We start from the raw sequence: 24,732 nt of genomic DNA on the forward strand, positions 1-24,732 counted from the left end.
CAGAAAGAAGTGATGGCTCTTTTTTCTGATGTCGTGCAGGGAAATAACATTACTATTTCCTGACCTGATGACAAAAGTAGATCCAGGTGTGGTGGCACATGCCTGTAATCCTAGCCCGTGAGAACATTTGGTGGAGGTAGGAGGGGGTCAAGGTCATCCTCTGGTACATGGTGAATTCTAGACTAGCCTGCTCTGTAGGAAACTGTCTGCAAAAACAAACAAAAAATCCCGTGGCAGTGGTGATGGCTCAGCAAGTAAATTGCTTGTCATGCAAGCATGGAAACCAGAGCTCACATTCCCAGAACCCACCTGTGGTGGGTAGGTGGGGTAGCCTGCCCATAATCCTGGTGCACAGGAGATGGAGACGGAATCTTTGGAGCAAGCTGACTAACCAGACTAGCCAAAATGGTGAACTCTGGGTTCAGTGAGACCCTCACCTCATTGTATAAGATGAAGAGCAATCAAGGAAGATACCTAACATCAACCTCAACATGTGTATGAATGCACATATCCATGTTTCCAACACAGACACTCACACATACACACCACATATGCGTATGCAATAAAAAGTTGAAAAAAGCGGGCTGCAGAGATGGCTTAGCAGTCAAGAGCACTGACTGCTCTTCCAGAGGACCTGGGTTCAATTTCCAGCACTCACATGGCACTTTACAACTGCCTATAACTCCAGTTCCAGGGGTCTGACAACCCCACAGACATACATGCATGGAAATAAACAAATAAATAAATCATTATATTAAAAAGTTGAAAAAATAGAATACCCTGTTGCCACAAAATGCGCATCTCCTTATCACAGGAATTTATGAATGTATTTTGCAAGTGTGATTAAATTAATATTGAAATCGGGAGACTGACTCTTTGGATGGACCCAGTGTAGTTACAAGGCTCCCTGTAGGTGAGGGGAGCCTGGGAACTTAGTAGGTGTGAGGTCGGAGCAAAGGCAAGACAGTGAGGTGTGAGGAAAGCTCTCCAAGGACTGAAAAACTGCACAGGTCTATCACTTGGACACCTTGACTTTTTTTTTTTTAAATTCATTCATTTATTTTGGTTTTTGAGACAAGGTTTATCTGTGTCACAGCCTTGGCTGTCCTGGAACTGGCTTTGTAGACCAGGCTGGTCTCGAACTCACAGAGATCTTCCTGTCTCTGCCTCCTGAGTGCTGGGATTAAAGCCCACACCACCACTCACGCCTTAATTACTGTATGTGTATGGACATTTTGCTTGTATGTATGTCTGTATATTATGTGTGTGCCTGGCGCCTATGGATGCTAGAAGAGGGCGTTGGAGCCCCTGGGACTGCAGTTACCGGTGGTTTGTTGGGAGCCTGGGTCCTTTGTAAAAGCAACAAGCTTTTTTTTTTTTTTAATTTATTTAATTTTATTGTATGTGTTGGTGTGAAGGTATCAGATCCCCTGGAACAGGATATACAGACAGTTGTGAGCTGCCATTTGGGTGTTGGGAATTGAGCTTGGGTCCTCTGGAAGAGCAGCCAGTTCTCTTAACTGCTGAGCCATCTCTCCAGACCCCAGCAACAAGCATCTTAATCATCTCTCTGAGCCATTTCTCCAGTCCCTCCTTCAAACTTGAACTTCAGGAATTTAATGATAATACACATTGTGTTGTTTTGAATGATCTCTGAGTTTGTAGAAATTTGTGACAGCAGAAGTCAGGAAGCAAACAGGAAAGTTCAGACTAGACAACTCCCTTCTTAACTAAAAGTGCCACAGAATGTAGAAAACTACGCCCTAAACTGAGAGGCCTCAAGGGCAGTATTTCTCAACCTCTGGGTCAACTCCTTTGGGGTCACATGACCCTTTCACAGGGTCACCTAAGACCATCGGAAAACACATTACGATTCATAACAGTAGCAAAATTACAGTTACGAAGTAGCAACAAAAATAATTTTAAGGTTGGGGGTCACCACAACTTGAAGAACTATATCTTGAGGTTGCAGCATTAGGAGGATTGCAAACCACTGCTCTAGAGAAAACCCTCTAGGTGAGTTGGCTTGCAGCCTGTGAAATACAGTTGGTAACTCAGAGTAAAGCAGACTGGCTGTCCTGGCCTCCTAGGCTGCTTTACTTGTACCTCTTGTTTTAGCTTTGCTTCTCCCCATCCTTCCCATACTCTGAAGCCTAAGAATTCCCCTTAAGGGAGATAGATGGCTTTTGGAAGACAGCAGTGCTCCCTTAAAAATTCCATGAAGGTTAGAGTCTCAAAGTAAGGTGTGATTGGTCTAGAGTGAGCATAAAATGGTATTCCTGAGGCACATTCCTGTTCTTTCTTTTTTGGTTTTGTTGAGACAGGGTTTCTCTGTATTGTTTTGGAAGCTGTCCTGGAACTCACTCTGTAGACCAGGTTGGTCTCGAACTCACAGAGATCCGCCTGCCCTGGCCTCCCCAGTGCTGGGATTAAAGATGTGTGCTCCACCACTGCCCTGCCCACATTCCTTTTCTTGATCTCTAGTGCAGTGTCAGATATTGTTGTCCATGAGGATACAGCCATAAAATAGACAGTGTGTTGGGTCAGGAAATGAGATCAATAAGAAAAACACTTGTGCTCACTGATTTATAAGCAATATAGACAAAACTCAGGAATTATCAAATTGTAGGATTTGGGATGGATCAGATTGAACCTGCTGACCTATCACACTGGCCCTTGATGGGGAGTGGGGGAGAATGTGTGTCTGTTTTCTTGTGTATAAGTACAGGCACACATGCGCCAGGGCATGCTTGTGGAAGTCGGACATCAGCTTCAGTTGTCAGTCTTGCCTTCCACCTAGGTTGAGCTGCCTACTGCAACTTTATAATGCAACCTTATTGATCTGAGCCCAGCCCAAGGCTCCCAGCAACTCTCTTGTTTCCATTTGATTACTCCACTATAGTATGAAGACAGGGCTTTTGTAGTCACAGTCACTGAGAATGGAGACTGCTTTTCCCTTCCATTTTCCTCTTTCTGTGTAGAACAGAATGGCCTCAAGCTTGTAATCCTGCCTCAGCTGTCTTAGTTCTGGGGATCCAGGTATGAACCATGAAGCACAACTAAGACTGTTTGTTTGTTTATTGAGAAGAAACCCAAGGCATTGAATGGGGTCTGTACTTTGCAAAAGTCAGTGGTATTGTTTTTGCTTCTCTCTCTCAGATCAAGCACTGCACCTAGCAGAAATTTTACTACCTCTCCAAAACCATCTGCAAGTCCCTATTCCTCAGTGTCTGCCTCTCTCATTGCAAATGGTGATGGCACTAACACCTCTGGGATGCACAGTTCCGGTGTCAGCAGGGGGTAAGAACAGGCCCTTTACTTTGCTTTTTCCCTTCTTCATTTTTTTCTCAGGAGTACCTGGGATGCTCTCCAGCTTGTGGGATTAGAGCTTCCTGGGAGAATGTGCTCTCTCTGGTTTGTCACTACATTTCCTGCCTGTAGTAAAGCATGCCTCCCCGGTGTGACTTCTCTGACTTGTCCTTTTGCTGTCTGGTATTTTCTCCAGTCTAGACCATGATAATCTTGAGGGCAGGGTGGCTGGTGTAGGGCGATCACAACATTTGTGAAGTGGTGAGCTGGTTACACGACAGCTAAAAAGGGAGAGTTGTCAGTTTTGGCAGAACCCGTTTCATCTCTTAGCAGCTGTGTTCCTTTCTCCATGCACATTAGGAACATGTGCATGGAGAAAGCACAGGCAGGGTGTACGAACACTCAGGTCCAGCCAAGGCCTGGTGTGGCCTAGTAGATGGTGGCACATGGAAGCTCTTAATCTTGATCTTGGTACCAAAAGTATCTTTTCCTGAAGTCATTGGCTAGCCTCCTAGAAGAATATAAAATTAGTCACCAGAATCTAAAAGATGAAAATTCAAATAGCATTTCTCCCTGTACTTACTGCCTGCTGACATGCCAAGTAAAGGTGGGGAAGTCTGGAGGACCAAAGCAGGTAGGGAGCATTTACACACTGAGACTACAACCAGGCAGAGCTCCAAAAGTCAGTAAGGGCATATGTCCAGCACTTGCTTTTATTGCTCATGTGGATTGTGTTTTTCAGTGGATCTGGCTTCTCTGCTTCGTATAATTGCCAGGAGCCCCAATCGCCTCATACACAGCCTGGCCTCTGTGGACTTGGAAACCTGGGGAACACCTGCTTCATGAACTCTGCTTTGCAGGTAGAGGGGATAGTGGCCAACTAAATAAAACTGTGGGTGCGAGTTTGTGAGTGAAGAATGGGTCTTCTCTTAGATCACCCCAGTTCACCTCCTTTTAGAGTCTCTGCCAGGGTACCGCCTACTGTTTTGTTCAGAATGGCTTCATATTAGTGTTTGTAGGTCCTGACACTGTTGTTTGCTTAGTTGGTTGATGTTCTTATTTTGAGACATGGATTTTTATTTTCTTTCAAAAGAAAAAGGAGAAAAGGACTAGGGTTATAACCTAGTGATAGAGGTCTTGCCTAGCATCTCAGTACTGGGTTCAATCTCTAGCACCGGTACCACAGAAACAACAAACCCCAGTGTTAGTTAGCACAGTAATTTATGAGTGTAATCCCAGCACTTAGGGAGATCTCAAAAACAAACCCCAGTGTTAGCATAGTAGTTTGTGAGTGTAATCCCAGCACTCAGGGAGATCTCAAGTTTGAGGGAGATCTTATTTGAAAATTTATCTTTATTGATTAATCAAGTATTTATTGGGTATGTAATAAAATTGTGATATATGTGGGTGGCCAGGAATTAAGAGTCCAACAGCAAAACCAGGAGATCATGCCAGGCAGCACTTGGGAGGCAGAGGCAGGTGGATCTCTGTGAGTTTGAGACCATCCTGTTCTACAAGAGCTAGTTCCAGGACAGCCTCCAAAGCCACAGAGAAACCCTGTCTGGAAAAACCAAGAAAAATAAACAACAACAACAATAAAAACCCTAGGAGATCATGTTCTCTAAGAATGCCCTCAGTTGCCAGGCAGTAGTGGTGTAGACCAGACCTTTAATCCTAGTACTCGGGAGGCAGAGGCAGGTGGAGTTTGAGGCCAGCCTGATCTACAGAGTGAGTTCCAGGACAGCCAAGACTACACAGAAAAACCCTGTCTCCAAAAAAAAAAAAAAAAAAAAAGATTGCCCTTAGCTTTGAGGCCAATTGCAAGTTCAGGGTTTCCTAAGAGCACTCTCAATTTTTATAATTTGCTAGAAGGACTTAGGAATTTACTTAAAGCTATCATAGTTTATTCATGATAATAGTTTATGATGAGGAAAGGATAGAGATTAAAGTTAGCCAAGGGAAGAAGCAAATAGAATGTCCAGGAGGGTTCCAAATGCAGAATTCTGGTATGGCTCTGTATATATGCAAACCCAGCACTTAGAAGGCTGTGGCAAGGATTGTCCAGAGTTTGAGATCAGCCTGGTCTAAGAGTGTGTCAGACAAAAGAACTTGGTCTGTGTTTCTGTCTTTCTGTTTGTGCTGTGTGGAAGGGTTATGAGCTCTGATTTTGTTCTGTTTCAGTGCCTGAGCAACACTGCCCCCCTGACTGAGTACTTCCTCAAAGATGAGTATGAAGCCGAGATCAACCGAGACAACCCTCTGGGGATGAAAGGGGAGATTGCAGAGGCCTATGCAGAGCTCATCAAACAGATGTGGTCTGGAAGGGACACTCATGTGGCACCTCGAATGTTCAAAGTAGGTTGAGATACATTACTTTTTTTCCTCAAAAGAAAAGATTGTTTTTACATTGTGTATGCATGAGCACACTCTCATACATGTGTGCACACATGTTTGTACCATAGCACAAGGGTAGAGTTTAGAGGACAACTTGTAGAATTGTTTCTCTCTACCACAGATTCTGAGGATCAGCCTCAGATGGCCAGGCTTGATGGCAAGCATCTTTATCTGCTGACCTGGCTTGTTAGATTCCCTTCCCTTCCCTTCCTTTTTTTTTTTTTTTTTTTTTTTTTTTTTTTTTTTTCCTTTTTGTCTTTTGGAGACAGGGTTTCTCTGTGTAACAGCCCTAGCTGTCCTAGAACTCAACTTGTAGATCAGGTTGGCCATGATTGAACTTACAGAAATCTACCTGCCTTTGTTTTCCCGAGTTCTGGGATTAAAGTTGTACACCACCACCGCCTGATTCCCTGTCCCTTTTTTGTTCATTTGTTTTTGTTTTTTTGTTTTTTCGAGACGGAGTTTCTTTGTGTAGCCTTGACTGTCCTAGAATTTGCTCTGCAGGCCAGGCTGGCCTCACATTTACACAGATCATCATACATTAAAAAAAAAAAAAAAAAAAAAAGCTGGGCAATGGTGGCACACCCCTTTAATCCCAGCACTTGACAGGCAGAGGCAGGCAGATCTTTGAGTAGAGGCTAGCCTGGTCTACAGAGTGAGTTCCAGGACAGCCTGGGCTATACAGAGAAACCCTGTCTCAGAAATAAAACAAACAAAAAGGTAGAATCTAAGACTCAAAAGTTCATGTTATCAGACCCTTCTTTTCTGTCATTCAGAGCTGTGGTATTTGTTTTATTTTGTTGGTTTTGAATTTTTCTGTTTTTTGAGACAGGGTCTCACTGAGATGTTCTCAAACTCATAATCCAGTTGCCTTGAAAGATGTGTACCACTGGGCCTGTCTGACTCAGTACTGTGGGGTTGTTTGTTTGTTTGTTTGAGACAGGGTTTCTCTGAGTAACAACTCTGGCTCTCCTGGAACTCTTTGTAGATCAGGTGGTCTTGAACTCAGAGATCTGCCTGCCTCTGTGTATCTTTGGAGCCTTTCCTGGAACTTGCTCTGTAGACCAGACTGGCCTCAAACTCACAGAGATCCGCCTGCCTCTGCCTCCCGTCCACCACTGCGCAGCAGAAAAGCAATTCTTACTCATATTTTTTTCTCTCAATGAGGGAGTCTCAAGTGGTTGGTTAATGAAGACTCTTTCTTCTCTCTCTCTCTCTCTCTCTCTCTCTCTCTCTCTCTCTCTCTCTCAGCTTTATTTTATGTATCTGCATGCTCAGTCTGCATGTACACCTTTATGCCAGAAGAGGCCATCAGATCCCACTAGAGACGTTTCTTAGCCACTGTGTGGGTGCTGGGGATTGAACTCAGGACCTCTGGAAGAGCAGTAGTATTGTGCCATCTCTCCAGTCCCAAATACTCTCTTTCATCTTCTTGGTCACATTAATCCTTGAGAAATACAAGTAAATTACTGTTTCTATACTAAATCATAAAAAAAAAAATACTAGAATTGGATGGGTGCACACTGGGTTCATTCCTATGTGAATAATTTATAAATAGCATTTTGGGCTATTCCTCACTTGACTGATGGACATAGTTAATATCTGCAATGTCTGGTAGTAGCCATTAGCCCACGTGCTGCTGAGCATTTCTAATGTGGTTAGTATGACCAAGAGTCAGAATTTGGGGGGCTGAAGAGATGGCTTAGCAGGTAAGAGAACTGGCTACTCTTTTAGAGGATCCAGATTTGATTCCTAGCACCTACCATTGGTAACTCCAGTTCCAAAGCCGTCTTCTGGCCTCCATGGGTACCACATAGGCACACAGCACACACACACACACACACACACACACACAAAAAAAAAAAAAAAAAATCCATAAACATAAAGTAATAATTTTCAAAAAGAATCTCAATTTTAAGTTGTATTTAAGTTTTTCACTGGTGCTAGCAATTTAACCCAGGCTTTTGTGCAAGCTAAGCGAGTACAGTTGAGCTATACCCTAGCTCCTCTTTATTTTCAACTTCCTTGTATTTGAATAACCTCTGAATTAGTGGCTAAAGTGTTAGACAACACATACAAAGCAGAGCTTGTCGAATTTTAGGCTGTATCACGGTCTCTGGGAAGGCTTATTCAGGAGATTATGGGCCCATCCCTGGAGTTTGTGATTGAGCCTCAGTAGAGTTTGTTTTTGATAAGTGCTAGGTGCTGCTGCTTCTGCTGACTGGGACCACGTGCAGGGTTGCTGGAACGATCAGCACTGACAGAGCTGGGGATGTGAGGGCCGTTCTGTGTGTGACTCCTTTGTTTGATGCAGAATCATTTCTAAAGTTTTATAATTTAATCCTGAACCACAGAAGGACATTGGAGTGGAGCATCAGACTTGGAAATGTCAACAGAGAGTGCCTTCTCTACCCCTGTCAGAACAATGGCCTCATGTCAGGCCTGCTTTCTGATCTGAGCTGTCTTTCTGGGCCCATTGGCCTCAGGATGGCTCTTGGGGCGTTAGTTGGATGTTCACTCAGGTGAGGTTTCATACATTCCGGTGGACTGTAGAGCAGTCGTCATGTCCGCTGCCCTCTGACTTGTTTACTTTTTCTTCTTCACTGATTCTTTATTATACCTCCTGACATAGTTGCTTCTGTTGTAGACCCAAGTGGGACGTTTCGCCCCTCAGTTTTCTGGCTACCAACAACAAGATTCTCAGGAGCTGTTAGCCTTTATTCTAGACGGATTGCACGAAGACCTGAACCGAGTGAAGAAGAAGCCCTACCTGGAGCCAAAGGATGCCAGCGGGCGACCAGATGCGGTATGATATTGAAGCTGTCTACACAGTGTCCCAAAGAGACTTCCTTCTATTGGCAGCATGGGAACAGTCTTCCGGTGTTGGGTTAGTGCGAGGGCCCTGGTGCCTCTCGGTATTACTCATGACAGGGATGCATTCCTAGTCAGAAAGGAGCTAACTGTAGTCGCCTTTTCCTTTCTTTCCCAGTGCTCCAGGGCCTTTGGAATACTAGGCAGGCACTCTACCACTGGGCTACATTCCCAGCCCTAACATACTTCCTTCTGGGTTTCTTCAAGTTAGCTAGTTTGTTTAGTATTGCATTGGCAAGCCAGTAACTTCAAGAGTTGTAAAAACTTGAAAGTGTTGGCAGTATGCTCTTAGCATTGTTACTGCTCTTTGCAACTCAGCTGGGATATTTGTTTGTGGTACCGATGATAAAACCTCCAACCTCACTCCTATTGGGCAAGTGCTGGATCGCATTAGGTGGCCTGGACTGGCGTATTGTAGCCAAGTATGGCCTGGAAAGTTTGAGTCTTTTGTCTCCAGTGTACTAAACTAGCCTCTTCTCTCCGTGATTATTAAAATAATCTCATTAAGACTAAATTTAGGGCCAGGCAGGTGGTGGTGCACGCCTTTAATCCAACATTCGGAGGCAGAGGCAGGCGAATTTCTGTGAGTTTGAGACCAGCCTGGTCTACAAGAACTAGTTCCAGGACAGCCTCCAAAGCCACAGAGAAACCCTGTCTCGAAAAACCAAAAAAAAAAAAAAAAAAAAAAGACTAAATTTAGAGCTGGGAGGTGGCCCATGTCTTTAATCCCAGGATTTGGGAGGCAGAGGCAGGTGGATCTCTGTGAGTTTGAGGTCTACAGAGGTAGTTCCAGGATAGGCCTCTAAAGCTACAGAGAAACGCTGTCTTGAAAAACAAAAACAAGAGATCTCTCCTAAGGTCCTTTAGATCATTAAAAACACAAAAGGTTTGGTCTATCCCCAGTTGGATCTGTCTGACTACAGTGTTCTCAGGGTTCCTATTCTGTATAGATTCTCTGTTGATGTCTCAGTAAGTATGGTTGTGGGTATAGAGCTGGTCTGTGGTGGGAGGGTGGTACACTAAAAGCTTTTGACAGTTCGTGGTCTACCTTCTGGTCCATCTCAGTGTTGTTATGCAGCATTCTGGATGCAGAGGAGAAGGACGGATGTTGAGAATTTCCTGCTTAATCCTTCTTCTTTTATCCAGGTGGTAGCAAAGGAAGCCTGGGAAAACCACAGGCTGAGGAATGATTCTGTGATTGTGGACACTTTCCATGGCCTTTTCAAGTCTACTTTGGTTTGCCCAGAATGTGCTAAAGTTTCTGTGACTTTTGACCCGTTTTGCTATCTAACTCTCCCACTGCCTTTGAAGAAGGATCGAGTTATGGAGGTCTTTCTGGTTCCTGCTGACCCACAGTGCCGACCTATCCAGGTAACAGAATTCTTCTTCATGGTACCACTTGCTGAGCAGACTCTAGTCCCTGATGGGACTGCTTTCAGTCTGCTGCATGAAAAACTCCACTGACTGACCCTCTGTCCCTGGGTCCCCTTGGACTTAGTCTGTGTGTGCACCCTTGACCTCTCTCTGTCAGACTTTATGTAAACTCATTCATTGTTGAGGATCTGTTGTAAAGGTCCTTGGGGCTTCTCTGTCACTTTCTCATTGTTTTCTATTTATGAAATTGTAATAACCTGGTTTACCTGCTTAATGGTTTAAGGTCATTGGCTCTTCGTGTCCAATTCTTTTGGTGGCTCAAAGTGTTTTCACTTAGTCTTCTGAACTTTTTAAAAATTTCTTTTTTGTTTTGTTTTTCTTTTGTTGTTGTTGCTTTGTTTTTTTTTTTTTTTCAAGACACAGTTTCTCTGTGCAGCTTTGGAGCCTTTTCTGGAACTCACTCTGTATAACAGGTTAGCCTCGAACACACAGAAATCCAACTCCCTCTGCCTCCTGAGTGCTGGGATTAAAGGTGTGTCCTATCACTGGCCTGACACCCCACCACCCACTTTCTAAGCAAAGGCAATATTCTCTGGGTGTGATGGTGCACACATTTCCTCAAGGGGAGCAGAGGCAGTTAGAAAAGATCTCTGTCAAGTTGAAGCCAGCTTGGTCTTCATAATGAATTTCAGGCTAGCCAGGGTACACAGTGAGGCTCTGTCTCAAAAAGGAAAAGAAAGGAAGGTAATACATAGTATCAAAGGCAATTTCTATGCTTTGAACAATTCTTTAAAGGACATAAGAGGAGGTGCGACACACATGCCTTTAATCCCAGCACTCAGGCCAGCACTTGGGAGGCAGAGGCAGGAGGATGTCTGAGTTCGAGGTCAGCCTGGTCTGCAAATCCAGAGAAACCCTGTCTGGAGGGGGAGAGGGTGGAGAGTAGTGACCTAATCCAAAAGTAAAGTATAAACAAAAACAATGCTTGGGAAAGAAAGAGGTGGCTGACTGTGCCTGAATGTTGAAGCTTTGCTAATATCAAAGACTTGGCTCTGTCTACTTAACTCACCTGGGCCACACACTGCCTCTGGAAGGGTCTTTATGTCCCCATGATGTGTGCTTCTCCAAGGTCACTTCATGTCCCTTGGAGTACTCCTATCACCTTGCCTGTTTCTCCTTTGCAGTGCCGTGTGACTGTGCCATTGATGGGGGCCATATCTGACCTGTGTGAAGCACTTGCTAAATTGTCTGGCATTGCTGCAGAAAATGTAAGTGGCCCTTAACATGGCTAAGTCACTTCATGGCCCCTTGGAGTTTCCTTTCCAACTTTTAGCCACTTTTGGAAGGTTGTTATTGGACAGCACGAATGTCATCATTGGTGTATGTCTTGATTCCTCGTGGCTTCTGGCCTTGATCATGATCCCTTCCAGCACAGGGAAACACCATTTTTCCTCCCCTGCAATGATGCTGCCCATTGTCAGAGGGACAAGAGTAGGGCTCTGCTTCCATCATTGTGTGCTGTGTGGGGTGTGGAGACCAGCTCTGGAAAGCCACCGGGGTCTTTAGACAATGACAGTCTCTACCAGCGCTCGCTTCTCACCATGCCTACCACTGGAGGGCAGATGTTACCAGCATGCCAGTGCTGCTAACAGCCATGTTCCTCCCTTTCATGTCCTGGCCCTAGCCTTGGGACCACTCACATGGTGTTTCTCTGCAGGCAGCACTACAGAGGGGCATTTCCGCCCTTTGTTTCTGGGTTGTAATCAGTGAGTAGGAGCTCTGTGAGCCATCCTGTCATGTTTATGTACTTACTCTTGATTCTTAGATGGTGGTCACAGATGTATATAATCACCGGTTCCATAAAATTTTCCAAATGGATGAAGGTTTAAGCCACATTATGCCTCGAGATGACATTTTTGTGTAAGTACTTAGTAGTTTCTGATATATCACCAGAAGGACACTGTGGAGGCTTTGTCCTGTTTGTGTTCCCAGGTCTGACATCATTGCTCATGTGTATCTGTCCTAGTGCCTCCCAAGGGAAATGTACGTTCAGGAAACTGAGCATTTGTCAGTACTCAGAAGCATTGCACAAACACAGCTTTGGTCAGTTGTTTGTTTCTTAAAGAACTAGCTCAGTGGTTCTGCTCTCAGCTTCCTTGCTCAGTAAGAGTCATAGCTCTACCATGTACTGTTGGCGCACAACTTTAATCCCAGCAAACAGATCTCTGGGTTTGAGGCCAGCCTGGTCTACATGGTGAGTTCCAGGACAGCTAAGGCTACACAGAGAAACCCTGTGTCTCAACCCCATCACCACCCCACAAAGTCACGGCTGTATGAGAGACCAGGTCAAACAGAGGGCTGTAGTATAGAGGGATTTGGGCTCTGCTATGGTCTCTGATCCTGAGGCAGGTGTCATGGGGCCACAGTTCCCATCTCAGAAAAGAGTAGGTGTTGGCGGCTCAGGCAATCTCAGATATTTCAGCTTGCTCATCACCATGAAGACAGTGCAAAGTGCTGCTTTGTTGAAAAACAGGGTATGTGTCATTTTCCTGGGTACAGAGGTTGCAATGGACTTACTAAATTTTGTGGCTGCTCCAGCCAACCACTTGTTCAAGGGAACTTTACTACTGGCCCGTGGTAATTTCTATAATCCCAGCATTTGGGAGATTGATGCAGAAAGGTTTCTGTAAGTTCAAGACCAGCCTAGGCTACATAGAAGGTATAGGCCAGTCTTGGCTACCTAACAAGACCCTCTCAAAAACAATCAGCTTAGCTGGTAGAGTGTTTGCCTGGTATACACAAAGAACTGGGTTTGACCCTTATCACCAAATAAACCAGGTATGTTTGTAATCCCAGCACTTGAGGGTGGAGGTAGAAGGGCTAGAAGTTTTAAGGTTCTTCTCAGTTACATGGTAAATTTGAAACTTGCCTGGGAAATGAAAGGAGGGAAAGAGACAGAGACTGAAAATTCACTAATTTTAAAAAGTTCAACTTTTTAGTGAGAAAAGGTGAAGTTAGTAGATGGGTTCCTGAGAACAGCCACACTTTAAGTCTTTTGGGGGTTAGTCCAGAGTCTGGGCTGTGTAGATTCAACATGGGTTGACAGTGATCAATCTGTAATCACTGTGGAAATGGCTTATCTCCCTTCTGTTGAAGGTACTCTGTCCTTTATAATCACAATCCTCACCACCTTGCTGCTTATATCTGTCTTGCTGATGGGGCCTCTTCTATGGCTCATGCAGGTATGAGGTCTGCAACACTTCCATGGACGGCTCGGAATGTATCACTCTTCCAGTCTACTTTCGAGAGAAGAAGTCCAGGCCATCAAGTACTTCTTCTGGGGCGGTGCTATATGGACAGCCACTTCTCGTTTCTGTCCCTAAGCACAAGCTAACCCTCGAGGCTTTGTATCAGGCTGTTTGTGATCGTATCAGGTTGGTGCCAGAAGTGCAATTTGGTTGTTTTCTGAGATTAATGGGTCCATCTAGCAACTTTAGTCATTTGTAGTATGTCTGTTGATCCATTTACTCTCTTTTGTGAAAAATGGAATTGTGCCAGCCCCTGGGAGGGTCAGGGTAGAAGCTAAAGGGATGGAGTAATTGGCACATATAAGTACCATGAGCCAGGGTTTGTGCAGACCTCCGATTCCTAGAATCATATCAAGTATACTTAGATGGCACTCAGTTGGAAGAGTGCTTGCCTAGCATGCACAAAGCCCTGTGTTCACTCTCCACCACTCCATAAAGAAGGCATGGGTATAGTGTGCACCTGTAAGCTTAGCACTTGAGATGTGGAGGCAGGTGGGTCAGGAGTTAAAGGTTATTCTTAAATATGTAGCAAATTTGAGGCCATCCTGGCATGTATGGAACCTTGTTTCCAATAAAATTAAACAATGCACGTGACCCAGAAACCATGAAACTGGCCTTTCTTGGTATGTTTATGGGCTTATTAAGTTAACATGTGATTTCTTAGGTGCATCTTAATTTCTTGAACCGTTACATTATGTTTGTTAGTAACTGAATATATAAATTATGTACTGCTTCATAGCTGCATTGTGGAGAAAGAGTTAAAAGTTAATACTAATAGTCTTTTGTTTTTTTAAGCCGCTATATAAAACAGCCTTTGCCTGATGAGTTTCTCAGCTCACCCTTGGAACCTGGGGCCTGTAATGGCTCCAGGAGCAGCTATGAAGGTGAGCATTCCTGCTGTGAGGCTATGGTGCCTCAATTTCCCTCTTCTTGGAAGAATCTGAGGTGGGCTGGTAGAGGTCAGGGTCTCTTGGGAGTCATTGTTAACCTTTGTACTTTGTAGAGTCCTCTTAGAGCCCTGCACATACACATTGGGTTTCATCTCAGACACACTGAGCCTAGAGGGATTGGGTAACAAGGCTATGGTTATGAAATAGAGTCAGGATTTACTTGGTTGCCCTATGGTTGTGACCAGTACACCTTTTATCCCAGCACTTGGAAGGCAGAAGCGGGTGGGTCTCTGAGTTCCAGGCCAGCCTGGTCTACAGAGGGAGTTCCAGAACAACCTCTAAAGCAATACAAAGAAACCCTGTCTTGAAAAACAAAAAACAAAAAAATTTAAAAAATTTATTGGTTTTGCAGTGCTGGAGATCAGGGCTAGAGTCTTGAACAATCACTGACCACTGTGCTACCTCCCAGGCCTCCAGAATCAGAATTTAATTCTCATTGTTAGCATAGCCTAGTTGGTACTTACCTAGCATGTACCTGTGCAAACCATCCTGCATGGCTGGTGAGCCTTTAGTGCCCAAAGATGACAGACGTCCTGGTCAGCTAATCAGAAGATTGAAGCTGGCTATTTGGGGCATTTCTGTCTTCCTAGGAAGCTATAGTCAGTGGCTGACTTTAGGTTCTGGGAGAGAAGGAAATCAGTGTGGAAAAACAGTACAGTGTGTTCATGGCATCCCTTGTGGCCAGGTGCTGACGAGCCGTCTTTACCAAGGAGCACACCTGTCCTGCCGTGTAGTTGCTACTCTTCTTTTGGACACTTAGGTGATCATGTGCCTTTATGCCTCCCATAAATGCCCTCAAAGCTTTGGTTTTGGTGGATTTTTAAATTTTTTATTCATTACTCTTGTGTCTTATGTGTGCATAGTATGTGTGTGGGCATGTATGAATGAGGTTAATTTTTTGGAGTCAGTTCTCTCCATCCATCCTTGTGCAGGCTTTGAGGCACAAACTCAGATTACCAGGTTTATGCAGCAAATGCCTGTATCTCTGACCAGTCTAGACGACCCCCCCCCTTTTTTTCTAGCCAGACTGGGCTAGAACTCAATTTGTAGCCCATGCTTGCCTTTAGTTCCCAATCCTCTCTTCTCTCACCTAAGCCCTGGGATTGCAGGATTTTAAATAGACTTTTAAATTTTGTTCCTTGCAAAACTGTTTTATTGAGTGTTTCATTTTAGTGTGTTTTTGTCTGTGAACCTAATGATGAGGACAAGAGGGAACTACTTACAAAAGACTCATTAAAGTTCTCTGGGTCTCTGCTTCCTCATCATGGACTCCTAGCACACCTGTGTGCCCCTTGGGGACTGTCACATGTTAAACAAATACCTAATACGATAGAGGTGTATAAAGGTAAATGCACTTTAACATACACAGCAAAATTGGAAGAAGTAATAACACACTTAAGTATTAAATAAACATTTTATGGTTTATTTGTGGGTTTTGTTGTTTTGAGACCGGGTCTCATGTAGCCTAGGCCAGCCTCAAACTTGCTGTGTGTTTATGGCTGGCCTTGAACTCACTATCCTGCCTCAGCCTTCTGAGTGCTGGGGTTATAGATAGACATCACCATACCTGGCTAACTAAAAATCTCAACATTGACATATGGGACTCACATAGATTGTTTTTCATGTGCGTCAGGAGACGACGATGAAGAAATGGATCATCAAGAGGAAGGAAAAGAGCATCTGTCAGAAACAGAAGGCAGTGGTGAGGACGAGCAGGGAGATGGCCCTAGTGAGCCCACCCACAAGGTGAAGGGCCAGCCAGGGCACAGGAGGCTTTTCACCTTCAGTCTTGTCAACTCCTATGGCACTGCTGATATCAATTCACTTGCAACTGATGGGAAACTACTCAAACTCAACTGTAAGTGCTCTCTGATGCTCAGCTAGACTGACACACTGCCATCTCCCTGAAAGTCACTTTACCTGACACTCACTCCATCAGGTTTTAACAGCCTTTATGTAGTCAAGTGAGTCCCTTGGACAATGATTGAGGACACACACACCCTCCATCCTTCAAAGGGTTTTCACCTGACTCCTTGGGTAATGGGGCAGCAAGTGTGACACAAACACAAGCATGTTCCCCCGCTCCATTTGTTTGTTTATTTTTTGAGATAGGTCTCTCTGGCAGCCTTGGCTGACCTAGAACTCGTTTTGTAGACCAGGCCAGCCTTGAACTCACAGATCTACCTCACCTGTCTCTGCCTCCCAGGTGCTGGGATTAAAGGAGTGTGCCACCATTCTCTTGATTATTTTTATGTATATGTATATTTTATGTATATGATTGATGTTTTACCTACATGCATGTCTGTGCGCCACGTGTGTGCCTGGTGCCCATGGAGACGAGAAGAGGGCATTAGATCCCCCACAACTAAAATTACAAGTGTGAACCAACCACCAAGTGGATGCTAGGACCTGAACTTGGGTCCTCTATAAGAGCAACAAGTGCTATCTGTCTAGCTCCAAAAGATAGTCGTCTCTTGTAGGTCTGCATTGCCTCAGACTTACATGCTGGCCTCGAACTGCTTATCTTCTGTCTCCCTCATGAGCCCTTACATTCCAGGCACACACTACTATGTCTTGCTTTCACCTCTGTAACAACATTCCTCTGGCTCAGTGACACTTCTGTAGTCACGTTAGGAGCTTTTCTGTAGACTTGTTTCACTCATAAGAATGAGCTCATTATTCTCTTTGTCCCCTTAAAAATACTTAATCAAATATGATGCACTTAGAGGGTAGTTATAGATTTATGTATCAGTTCCATGGAGCTTTGTAATCGTGACAGCATCTCATCAGGAAGAGGACATTCATCATGATGTCTCCATGGGCAGGGGAGAAGCTGTACCCTTTTGTGTCTTTTGCCTTCTTTCTTTAGGACAGAAATTAAATAATTAACTATCAATCCTTCACCTTCCTTTTTCTGTCCCCCCCCCCTTCATTTTAATTTTAAAAGTTTTATTTCATGCGTTTGGGTGTTTTCCTGCATGTATGTTTATGCACATGTGTGTGTAGTGCCTCTTGTAGTACCCAAGAGGAACTAGAGCTGTAAGAACTTATCAGCCTCCCAAATTGAGTACTGGGGACTGAATGCGCTCCAGTATTCTACAAGAGCAGTAAATGACCTGAATCACTGAGCCACCTTCCTAACCTGACGCAACCCTTTCAGTTTTATTTTTTATATAAGTGGGTATTTTACCTTTATGTGTGTCTGTGCACCGTGTGTGCCTGCAGAGGCCAGAAGAGGAAATCAGATCCCTGGGACTGGAGTTTCACACAATCAAGAGCTGCCATTGGGTGCTGGGTCTTCTGGGACAGCAGACAAGGCTCTCAGCTGTTAACCCATCTCTCCAGCCTCCAGCTTTAACAGTTTTCAGTATTTAGTTCATAGTTCTAGAGACTGAACTCAGCGACTTGTACATAAAAGATCGGGGCTCTAGTACTAAACTGTAGTCCTAACCACACCCACACCCCCACACCCACATCCAAGACAGGATTTCTCTGTGTATGAGGTTTCTCTGTGCCTGTCTTGGAACTCTGTAGGCCAGACTGGCTTTGAACTCAGATCCACCTATCTCTGCCTCCAGAGTGCTGGGACTAAAGGTGTGCGCCACCATGCCTGTCCCTTTTTTGTTTTGAGATACAGGGTCTTAAAAAAAAATGTAGCCCATAATAACTGGTCTTGCTTACTCTGTAGCTGAGGAAGATCTTGAGCTCCTGATCTGCTTTTGCTTTCTAAAGACTGCATAGACCACCACACCCTGCCCTCAATTTTAGCTTTGCTTCCTTTCCTGGTGTCTGTCCAGGTAAACAGTTAGAAAACAGTTACTTTATCTGTTTTTCTGATGGTCCAGGCAGGAGGATAAGTCTGTTCCTAGTTACTCCTGCTTGCCTCTGCATATGTCCTGTCAGAATGCTGGGTACTGGAGTTCATCTGTAGCACTAAGGAAGTCGTGGTCAAAAAGTTTGGGAGGTTGGGGTTCAGAATGGCTGCCCCCAGGCCTAGTATTGCTCTCCTCTGTGTCTGGTGGTGGGGAGCAGATGTGGTACTGCCTAACTGTGGCCCTTCTCACTTTGGTCACTTGGAAAGCCTCTCTTGTTTCTGGTCATTCAATAATAAGTGACACTGTGATCCCCTCCACAGCTCGATCCACACTGGCCATTGACTGGGACAGTGAGACCCGAAGCCTTTACTATGATCAGCAAGAATCTGAGGTAGGTCATTTGGGGTTTGTGGTCAGTGCTCTGTGCTGGTTTCTGCTCTGGAAATATAGTAACAGTCCTCACACTGATTGGACAACAGTTTAACAAGTTTTTCTTAGGACTTGAAATGAAAAGCACCCAAGATTTTATCATTTTGTATTCAAAGGCTCCAGAAAGTATAGTATATTCCAGGCAGAGAACCCCTGTAGCTTTTTTCTTCTTTTTCTTGAGACAGGGTTTCTCTGTGTACTCCTGGCTGTCCTGGACCTCACTCTGTAGAGCAGGCTGGCCTCAAACTCAGAGATCTGTCTGCCTCTGCCTCCTGAGTGCTGGGATTAAAGGCGTGAGCCACCACTGCAAGGCTGAGCGCTTCAGCATTTTGAGCCAGTGAGATGGCTCTGCACCAGAGCTCAGTGCTTATTTCTTACAGGCCTGTGAGAAGCATGTGAGCATGTCACAGCCTCAGAAGAAGAAGAAGACCGCAGTAGCCCTCAGGGAGTGCATTGAGCTCTTCACCACCATGGAGACCCTCGGGGAGCACGACCCCTGGTATGCACTCCCATGCTCTGAGCAGGGGGAATCCATGGACCATAGGGGCTGAGGTTTCTTGGGACCATCTGTATGCACAGGACACCTTCTGTAGTTGGAGAGGTCATCTTTTTGCATAGCCAGGCCTATCATACATTTTTGTTTGTGCGGACTGTTTTCTGGACTAAAAAAGCCTGTTGCCTTTCTCAAGAACTACGCTTGACAGGTTCAGTTGACATGGCAGCTCACAACTGTTTGTAACTGCAGTTTCAGGAGATCCAACACACTCATGCAGACATGAATGCAGACAAAACACCAATGCACATAAAAGGAAATTAAATAAAATCTTGAAACTAGGGTTGAGTCCTGCCTGAAAGTAGCTCTTGTGACAGAGTAGCTGTGTCCCCATCTAAGTACACAGGTGGCTTCCAGCTGCCCTTGTCTTTTCTCCTCAGGTACTGTCCCACCTGTAAAAAGCACCAACAGGCAACAAAGAAGTTTGACCTATGGTCTTTGCCCAAGATCCTGGTGGTTCATCTCAAACGCTTCTCCTATAACAGATACTGGAGAGATAAACTTGACACAGTTGTGGAGTTCCCAGTCAGGTAGGAGTCCGAAGCTGCAGCGCTGACAATGGGCTTGGGGATCCATGCGCTCCCTCCCTCAGGGATAGGGGGAGGCTGTTTGAGTTAGGTTGTGTATTGCTTGGCTCTGTGAGGTTCAGCAGTCCTTCCTCCCCCACTAGTGGGAAACATCCCCGATAGAACAGTCCTGCAGGCTGTCTGTGGCACTGCTGGTCCTCACAGGATCATGGCCAGGGTCGCCTGCGCAAGGGAATTGGTCCTCAGGTGGCTGTGGTTGTGTCTGCTTGTAATCCTTGGCTAAGTCAGGATTACAAGCAGGAGGGTCATTGAGTGCAGATTCAAGGCTACCCTGGTAATTAAAGATTCTGTCACCTGCTTTGTTTTGTTTTGTTTGTTTTGTATTTGAAACAGGGTTTCTCTGTCCTGAAGCGCCCGCTTAGACCAGGCTGGCCTTGAATTTAGAGACCTACCTGCATTTGCCTCCTGAGAGTTGGCTGTGATTAAAGCCAGCACTGCCTCACTTTTCTTTCACCTTTTCTGTATTTTTGAAAATTTCAAAGTGGGCCCTTGAGATAGCTCATAGAGTAAAAGCACTTGCCACACAAGCCTGATGACCTCAGGCTGATCCCTAGAGGCCACAGTAGGAGAGAAGCAACTCCTGTGTCCTCAGACCTCTGTACCTGTGACATGGCGTTGATGGCTGCACTCAGTTACTCACTCAAACATATCATACACATACACAATGATAATAACAAAGAAAATTTCAAAATACAGTAAAGCTTCCCAGGGCCTGCTCTGACATTTAAATGCTGTGGCCTTGGTTGCAGTTCTGTTAGGAATGGCCTCCCTATTCAGGGGCTGAAGCCCTCTTTGGCATCTCCTTACACCTGCCGAAACCCACGTGGTGTGGTAATATCATGACTTGGACCTCCCCAGTTTCTGGTCTAACAAATGGTCGGTCATTCTGCCCTGGTCTGTCTCTTTTCACATAGTATAGCTCTTCCCTGTGCTCTGGTCTGTTGGATGAAGGGGGTTGCAGGGCTGCAGAGGTTAACGTATTCATGGGCTATTATGTTTTTTACTCAGAGGTCTGAACATGTCCGAGTTTGTCTGTGACCGGTCAGCAAGGCCTTATGTTTATGATCTCATTGCTGTGTCCAATCACTATGGAGCCATGGGGGTTGGTCACTGTAAGTATTGGTATCTGCTTCCTTCTGAGGTATGGAAATGCCCTGCCTGGTGTTCTCTCAGTGTCTTTTCTGAGTGCCAGGCACTGCCATAAGTCCTGACTTGAGTCTCCCGCTGTGGGCTTTCTCAGTCCTGCCCTCCCCACCCATTCCTTCTAAATTGTCTTAGTCTTTAATTCCGTAGTGCTAACTTTGTGAGTTGTTTTGTTTTTTCAAGATAGTCCCACTATTAGTTCACTGGCCTGGAGCTCCTCATGTAGTGCAGCCAAGGGAATCTGGTACTCCTGGCATTCCTCCCGTAGCCTCTCCAGTAGGGGTTACAGGCATGAGCACCATGCTGGGTTTACCTCTGGGACTCTCCTAAGAAAATGACACAACAACTTTATGCACGAAAACATTCACCCCTTTGTTTTGATTTTTCCAGCCAAGGTTTCTTTGTATAGTCCTGGCTGTCCTGGAACTAGCTTTGTAGACCAGGCTGGCCTCAAACTCAGAAATGTGCCTGCCTCTGCCTTCCAAGGTGTGCACCACTGCTATCTCATTCAACCTGTTTTGTTTTGTTTTTAGTATTTTCGAGACAGGGTTTCTCTGTGTAACAGTCCTGGCGCTCACTCTGTAGACCTGGCTGGTCTCCAACTCACAGAGATCCGCCTGCCTCTGTCTCCCAAATGCTGGGATTAAAGGCGTGAGCCACCTGTTTCTAACAGTGGTGTTAGTAACAGCATTCGGTAGCACGCTAATACTGCTGGTCAGGGCTTGAGCAGAGAGGTTTGTGTTTTGGTTTTTTAAAAATAATTCATTTACCTTTATTTTAGCTCATTGGTGTGAAGGTGTCAGATTACCTGGAACCAGAGTTACAGACAGTTGTGAGCTGCCATGTGGGTGGTGGAATTGAATCCAGGTTGTTTGGAAGAGCAGCCAGAGTGCTCTTAACCACTGAGCCATTTCTCTAGCCCGAGCAGGGAGTTCTTAGCTGTTTCAAAATACCATGGGGAAGTGGCCCTCATAACTGAAAAAGGTATATAGAATTAGTGTCGCTACAGAAGTAGTATCCCAGCTCTGCAAAGTCAGTAAGCAGAGAAAATCAAGGGTGCAGGGCCATAGAATGAGAGGTGCCAAAATTAGTTCATTTTTGGTTTAGACAGGATTGCACTATATAGGCCAGACTGGCTTATAATTTTCCAGGTAGCACTTGATGGCCTGTTACGAGATGATGGGTATACACAACCATACTCAGCAAAAAATAGTATTTTTTTTTCTTTTGCCCTATTTTCCAAAATTTCTATTAACATTTAGGTTCACTTTAATGGAAAGTTTTTTGTGTTGTTTAGACAAGATCTTAGTGTGTAGCTCTGAGAGTCAGAATACTTAACACTAATCCTCCTGCCTCGCCTTCCAGCTGTGTTCTTGTTATAGATGTACCAATTTTGATGGGGCATTGCCTTCCTCCAGTGCTGGGGATAGAATTTAGAGCCTTGTACATTCTACATAAGTAGTCCGGCCACCACAGATTCAGTCATAACTGTAGAAAAGAGAGATGTACGGCTTCTTACTTATCTCCCAGCTCTGCAAATCCAGTGGTCACTGTTTCCAACCAAAGTCCCCTCTTGGCTCCAGTGAGCGGCACCAAGAACACTCTGCTGAAGATGGTAGCCATCTGCTCTTGTTTGGCTTTGTCTAAGCACCAGCTCCTACGCCGAGTCCCTCTGTGGCTCTGGCTATACTTATGGCCATGTTTGCTTATCTGAGGTACTGATGAAAATCTCTGGCAGGTGCTCTATCACTGCACTGTCTCCAGCACTGATCATAGCTCTTAAGTAGACACTGGGGCAGCTAGAGAGATGGCTCGATAGTGGAGAGCGCTGTTCTTCCCGAGAACCTGAGTTCAGTTCCCGGCACCACATCAGGAGGCTCCCAGCTGCCTGTAACTCCAGCTCTAGGTATTCCAGCACCGCCGCCACCCTCCATGTAATTAAATAGTAGATGTCTATTAAGAAATAGACAAAGTGGCCAGGCGGTATGTGCACGCCTCTAATCCCAGCACTCAGGAGGCAGAGGCAGGTGGATTTCTGTGAGTTTGAGACCAGCCTGGTCTACAAGAGTGAGTTCCAGGACAGCCTCCAAAGCCACAGAGAAACCCTGTCTCAAAAAACCAAAAAAAAAAAAAGAAAGAAAGAAATGGACAAAGTTGAGTGTGGTGGTGTACACCTTTAATCCCAGTGCTGAAGAGGCAGAGGTGGGTGAATATTTGAGTTTGAGGCCAGCCTGGTCTACAGAGTGAGTTTCTGGATAGCCAGGGCTACACAGAGAAACAAACAAAATTATTGTATATGTATATGTATATTAGTTATATAATTTGGTGGTGGTGGTTTTTCTGTTTGAGACATGGTCTTACTATGCAACCCTGCCTAGATTTGTCCAGGTTGGCCTTGTACTGGGGTCAGTACTCCTGTCTTCTTCCTGGGTGGATTCACACTGGCTATATGTTGCTCTTAATTTTAGTATTAATATTTTTGTGTTTGAGCATGTGCTTATATTTACTGCTAGCCTGATAAGATAACCAGATTCTTTCCAGTGGCCATTAGAGCATTTTGTTTGTAACTTGGCAGACACTGCATATGCAAAGAACAAACTGAATGGGAAATGGTATTACTTTGATGACAGCAATGTATCTCTGGCTTCTGAGGATCAGATAGTGGTGAGTACCCACCCAGATACACACTCCCCCGTTATCTTAAATAAAAGCCAAAAAAGGTCTTGTGAGGCCGTATGGTTACTTCATGATCTGGGTGTAGAGTGGACTGCCTGCCACTCATGCCAAAGCTTTCCTAATGGAGAACTTGCTTTTCTTAGAGGTACTGTCACAGTAACCCTGCACTTGCCCACAGCCACGGCCGCGGCGTCAGGCGGCTCACAGCAGGGCCTTAAAGGGAGAGCCTTTAAGGCTGCTCCCAAGGGTGGGTGGCAGATGGCTCAAGTGCCTGCTCACTCCTTCACTCTTGCTCGCTCATTGGGGTCGTCTCTTCCTGCAGACCTGTGACTGCTCTGCACTCACTTTGTGTGTCGGGCTAGTCTCAAACTTAAGGTGATTCTCCTGCCTCTGCTTCCTGAGTGCTGGAATAACAGGTTCATGTCACCACATCCAGTTTAAGATTGAATTTTTTGAGACAGTTTCACTCTGAAGCCCAGGCGGGCTTTGGACTTGGGGAAAAAATCCTCCTCTCTCAGGCTCTCCCTCCACTTGCTGAGCTCATAGGCAAGAGCTACCATGATGAGTTTAATAGCAAGAATGGCGAGGATGGGGTGGGTGAGTTTGTTACAGTGAATGGATTCTCCCCCTTCCTTGTGTTTTAGACGAAAGCTGCCTACGTGTTATTTTATCAGCGTCGGGATGATGAATGTCACAATGCACCTTTGCTCACCAGTTTCCCCGGCTCTTCTGATGGAGGGATGAGGCTGGGCAGCTCACAGCAGGGCCTGGGGGATGATGAGGCTTCCAGCATGGACACCAACTGATGCTGACTCAGCAACCCCACCACCCCACAGCACCAGTGCCATCCCCCAGGAGAGTGTCTTTGGCCCTCTCGAAGACAGCTCATATCAATCTAAGAACCAGATGAGGAAATTACCTTCTTTTATGAGAAGAATTTAAAAAAAAAAAAAAAAAGACCCTGCTTTCTCAGAAGGGTTATGTTAAGAGGCTGAATTATTTTTCTTTCAGATGGGTGGTGAGATAAACCTGTGGAGCTGAAATGTGGGGTGGGATTTGTTACACAGTGCAGTGTGTCTCGTGGATTCCAAAGAATGGAGAGGAACACCCTGTCATTGAGTATGGTGCAGCCATGAAGACCCATGCAGGGCTGCTCTGAACTCCTGGGTTTGGGGTTCTGGTGCCCATACTGGTCACCCTAGTCGTCTGGCCACAGTAAACCAAGCCTCCAGGAAACTTGATGTTGTCTCGAGTTCTTTGCTCTTCACTGAGATCGGTTTATGGTTTTCTAAACATTAGCCACTGGAACCCATTTCTATTCTC

General features: G+C 45.2%; 1 protein-coding gene across 4 annotated transcripts in view; it reads left to right on the plus strand.

Annotated features, from left to right (window-relative positions):
• Positions 1 to 24,645, plus strand: part of Usp4 (ubiquitin specific peptidase 4) — a 39,994-nt gene extending 15,349 nt beyond the window's left edge. For 3 of the 4 annotated variants that reach the window (XM_027414559.2, XM_027414562.2, XM_027414560.2), the window contains exons 7-22: positions 3,160 to 3,300; positions 4,052 to 4,169; positions 5,491 to 5,664; positions 8,351 to 8,509; positions 9,721 to 9,945; positions 11,133 to 11,216; positions 11,774 to 11,868; positions 13,191 to 13,382; positions 14,052 to 14,140; positions 15,840 to 16,064; positions 18,342 to 18,412; positions 18,831 to 18,949; positions 19,384 to 19,533; positions 20,599 to 20,702; positions 23,309 to 23,397; positions 24,054 to 24,645. In XM_027414559.2, coding sequence (XP_027270360.1) covers positions 3,160 to 3,300; positions 4,052 to 4,169; positions 5,491 to 5,664; positions 8,351 to 8,509; positions 9,721 to 9,945; positions 11,133 to 11,216; positions 11,774 to 11,868; positions 13,191 to 13,382; positions 14,052 to 14,140; positions 15,840 to 16,064; positions 18,342 to 18,412; positions 18,831 to 18,949; positions 19,384 to 19,533; positions 20,599 to 20,702; positions 23,309 to 23,397; positions 24,054 to 24,215 — 2,197 coding nt within the window. In that variant the 3' untranslated portion in view covers positions 24,216 to 24,645. The remainder of the gene's footprint in view (positions 1 to 3,159; positions 3,301 to 4,051; positions 4,170 to 5,490; positions 5,665 to 8,350; positions 8,510 to 9,720; positions 9,946 to 11,132; positions 11,217 to 11,773; positions 11,869 to 13,190; positions 13,383 to 14,051; positions 14,141 to 15,839; positions 16,065 to 18,341; positions 18,413 to 18,830; positions 18,950 to 19,383; positions 19,534 to 20,598; positions 20,703 to 23,308; positions 23,398 to 24,053) is intronic. The other variant, XM_027414561.2, reaches the window with a different exon arrangement.
• The last annotated feature ends 87 nt before the right edge of the window (positions 24,646 to 24,732 follow it).

The sequence above is a fragment of the Cricetulus griseus genome, chromosome 4, assembly GCF_003668045.3.
Source record: "Cricetulus griseus strain 17A/GY chromosome 4, alternate assembly CriGri-PICRH-1.0, whole genome shotgun sequence".
Taxonomy (NCBI): Eukaryota; Metazoa; Chordata; class Mammalia; order Rodentia; family Cricetidae; genus Cricetulus; species Cricetulus griseus.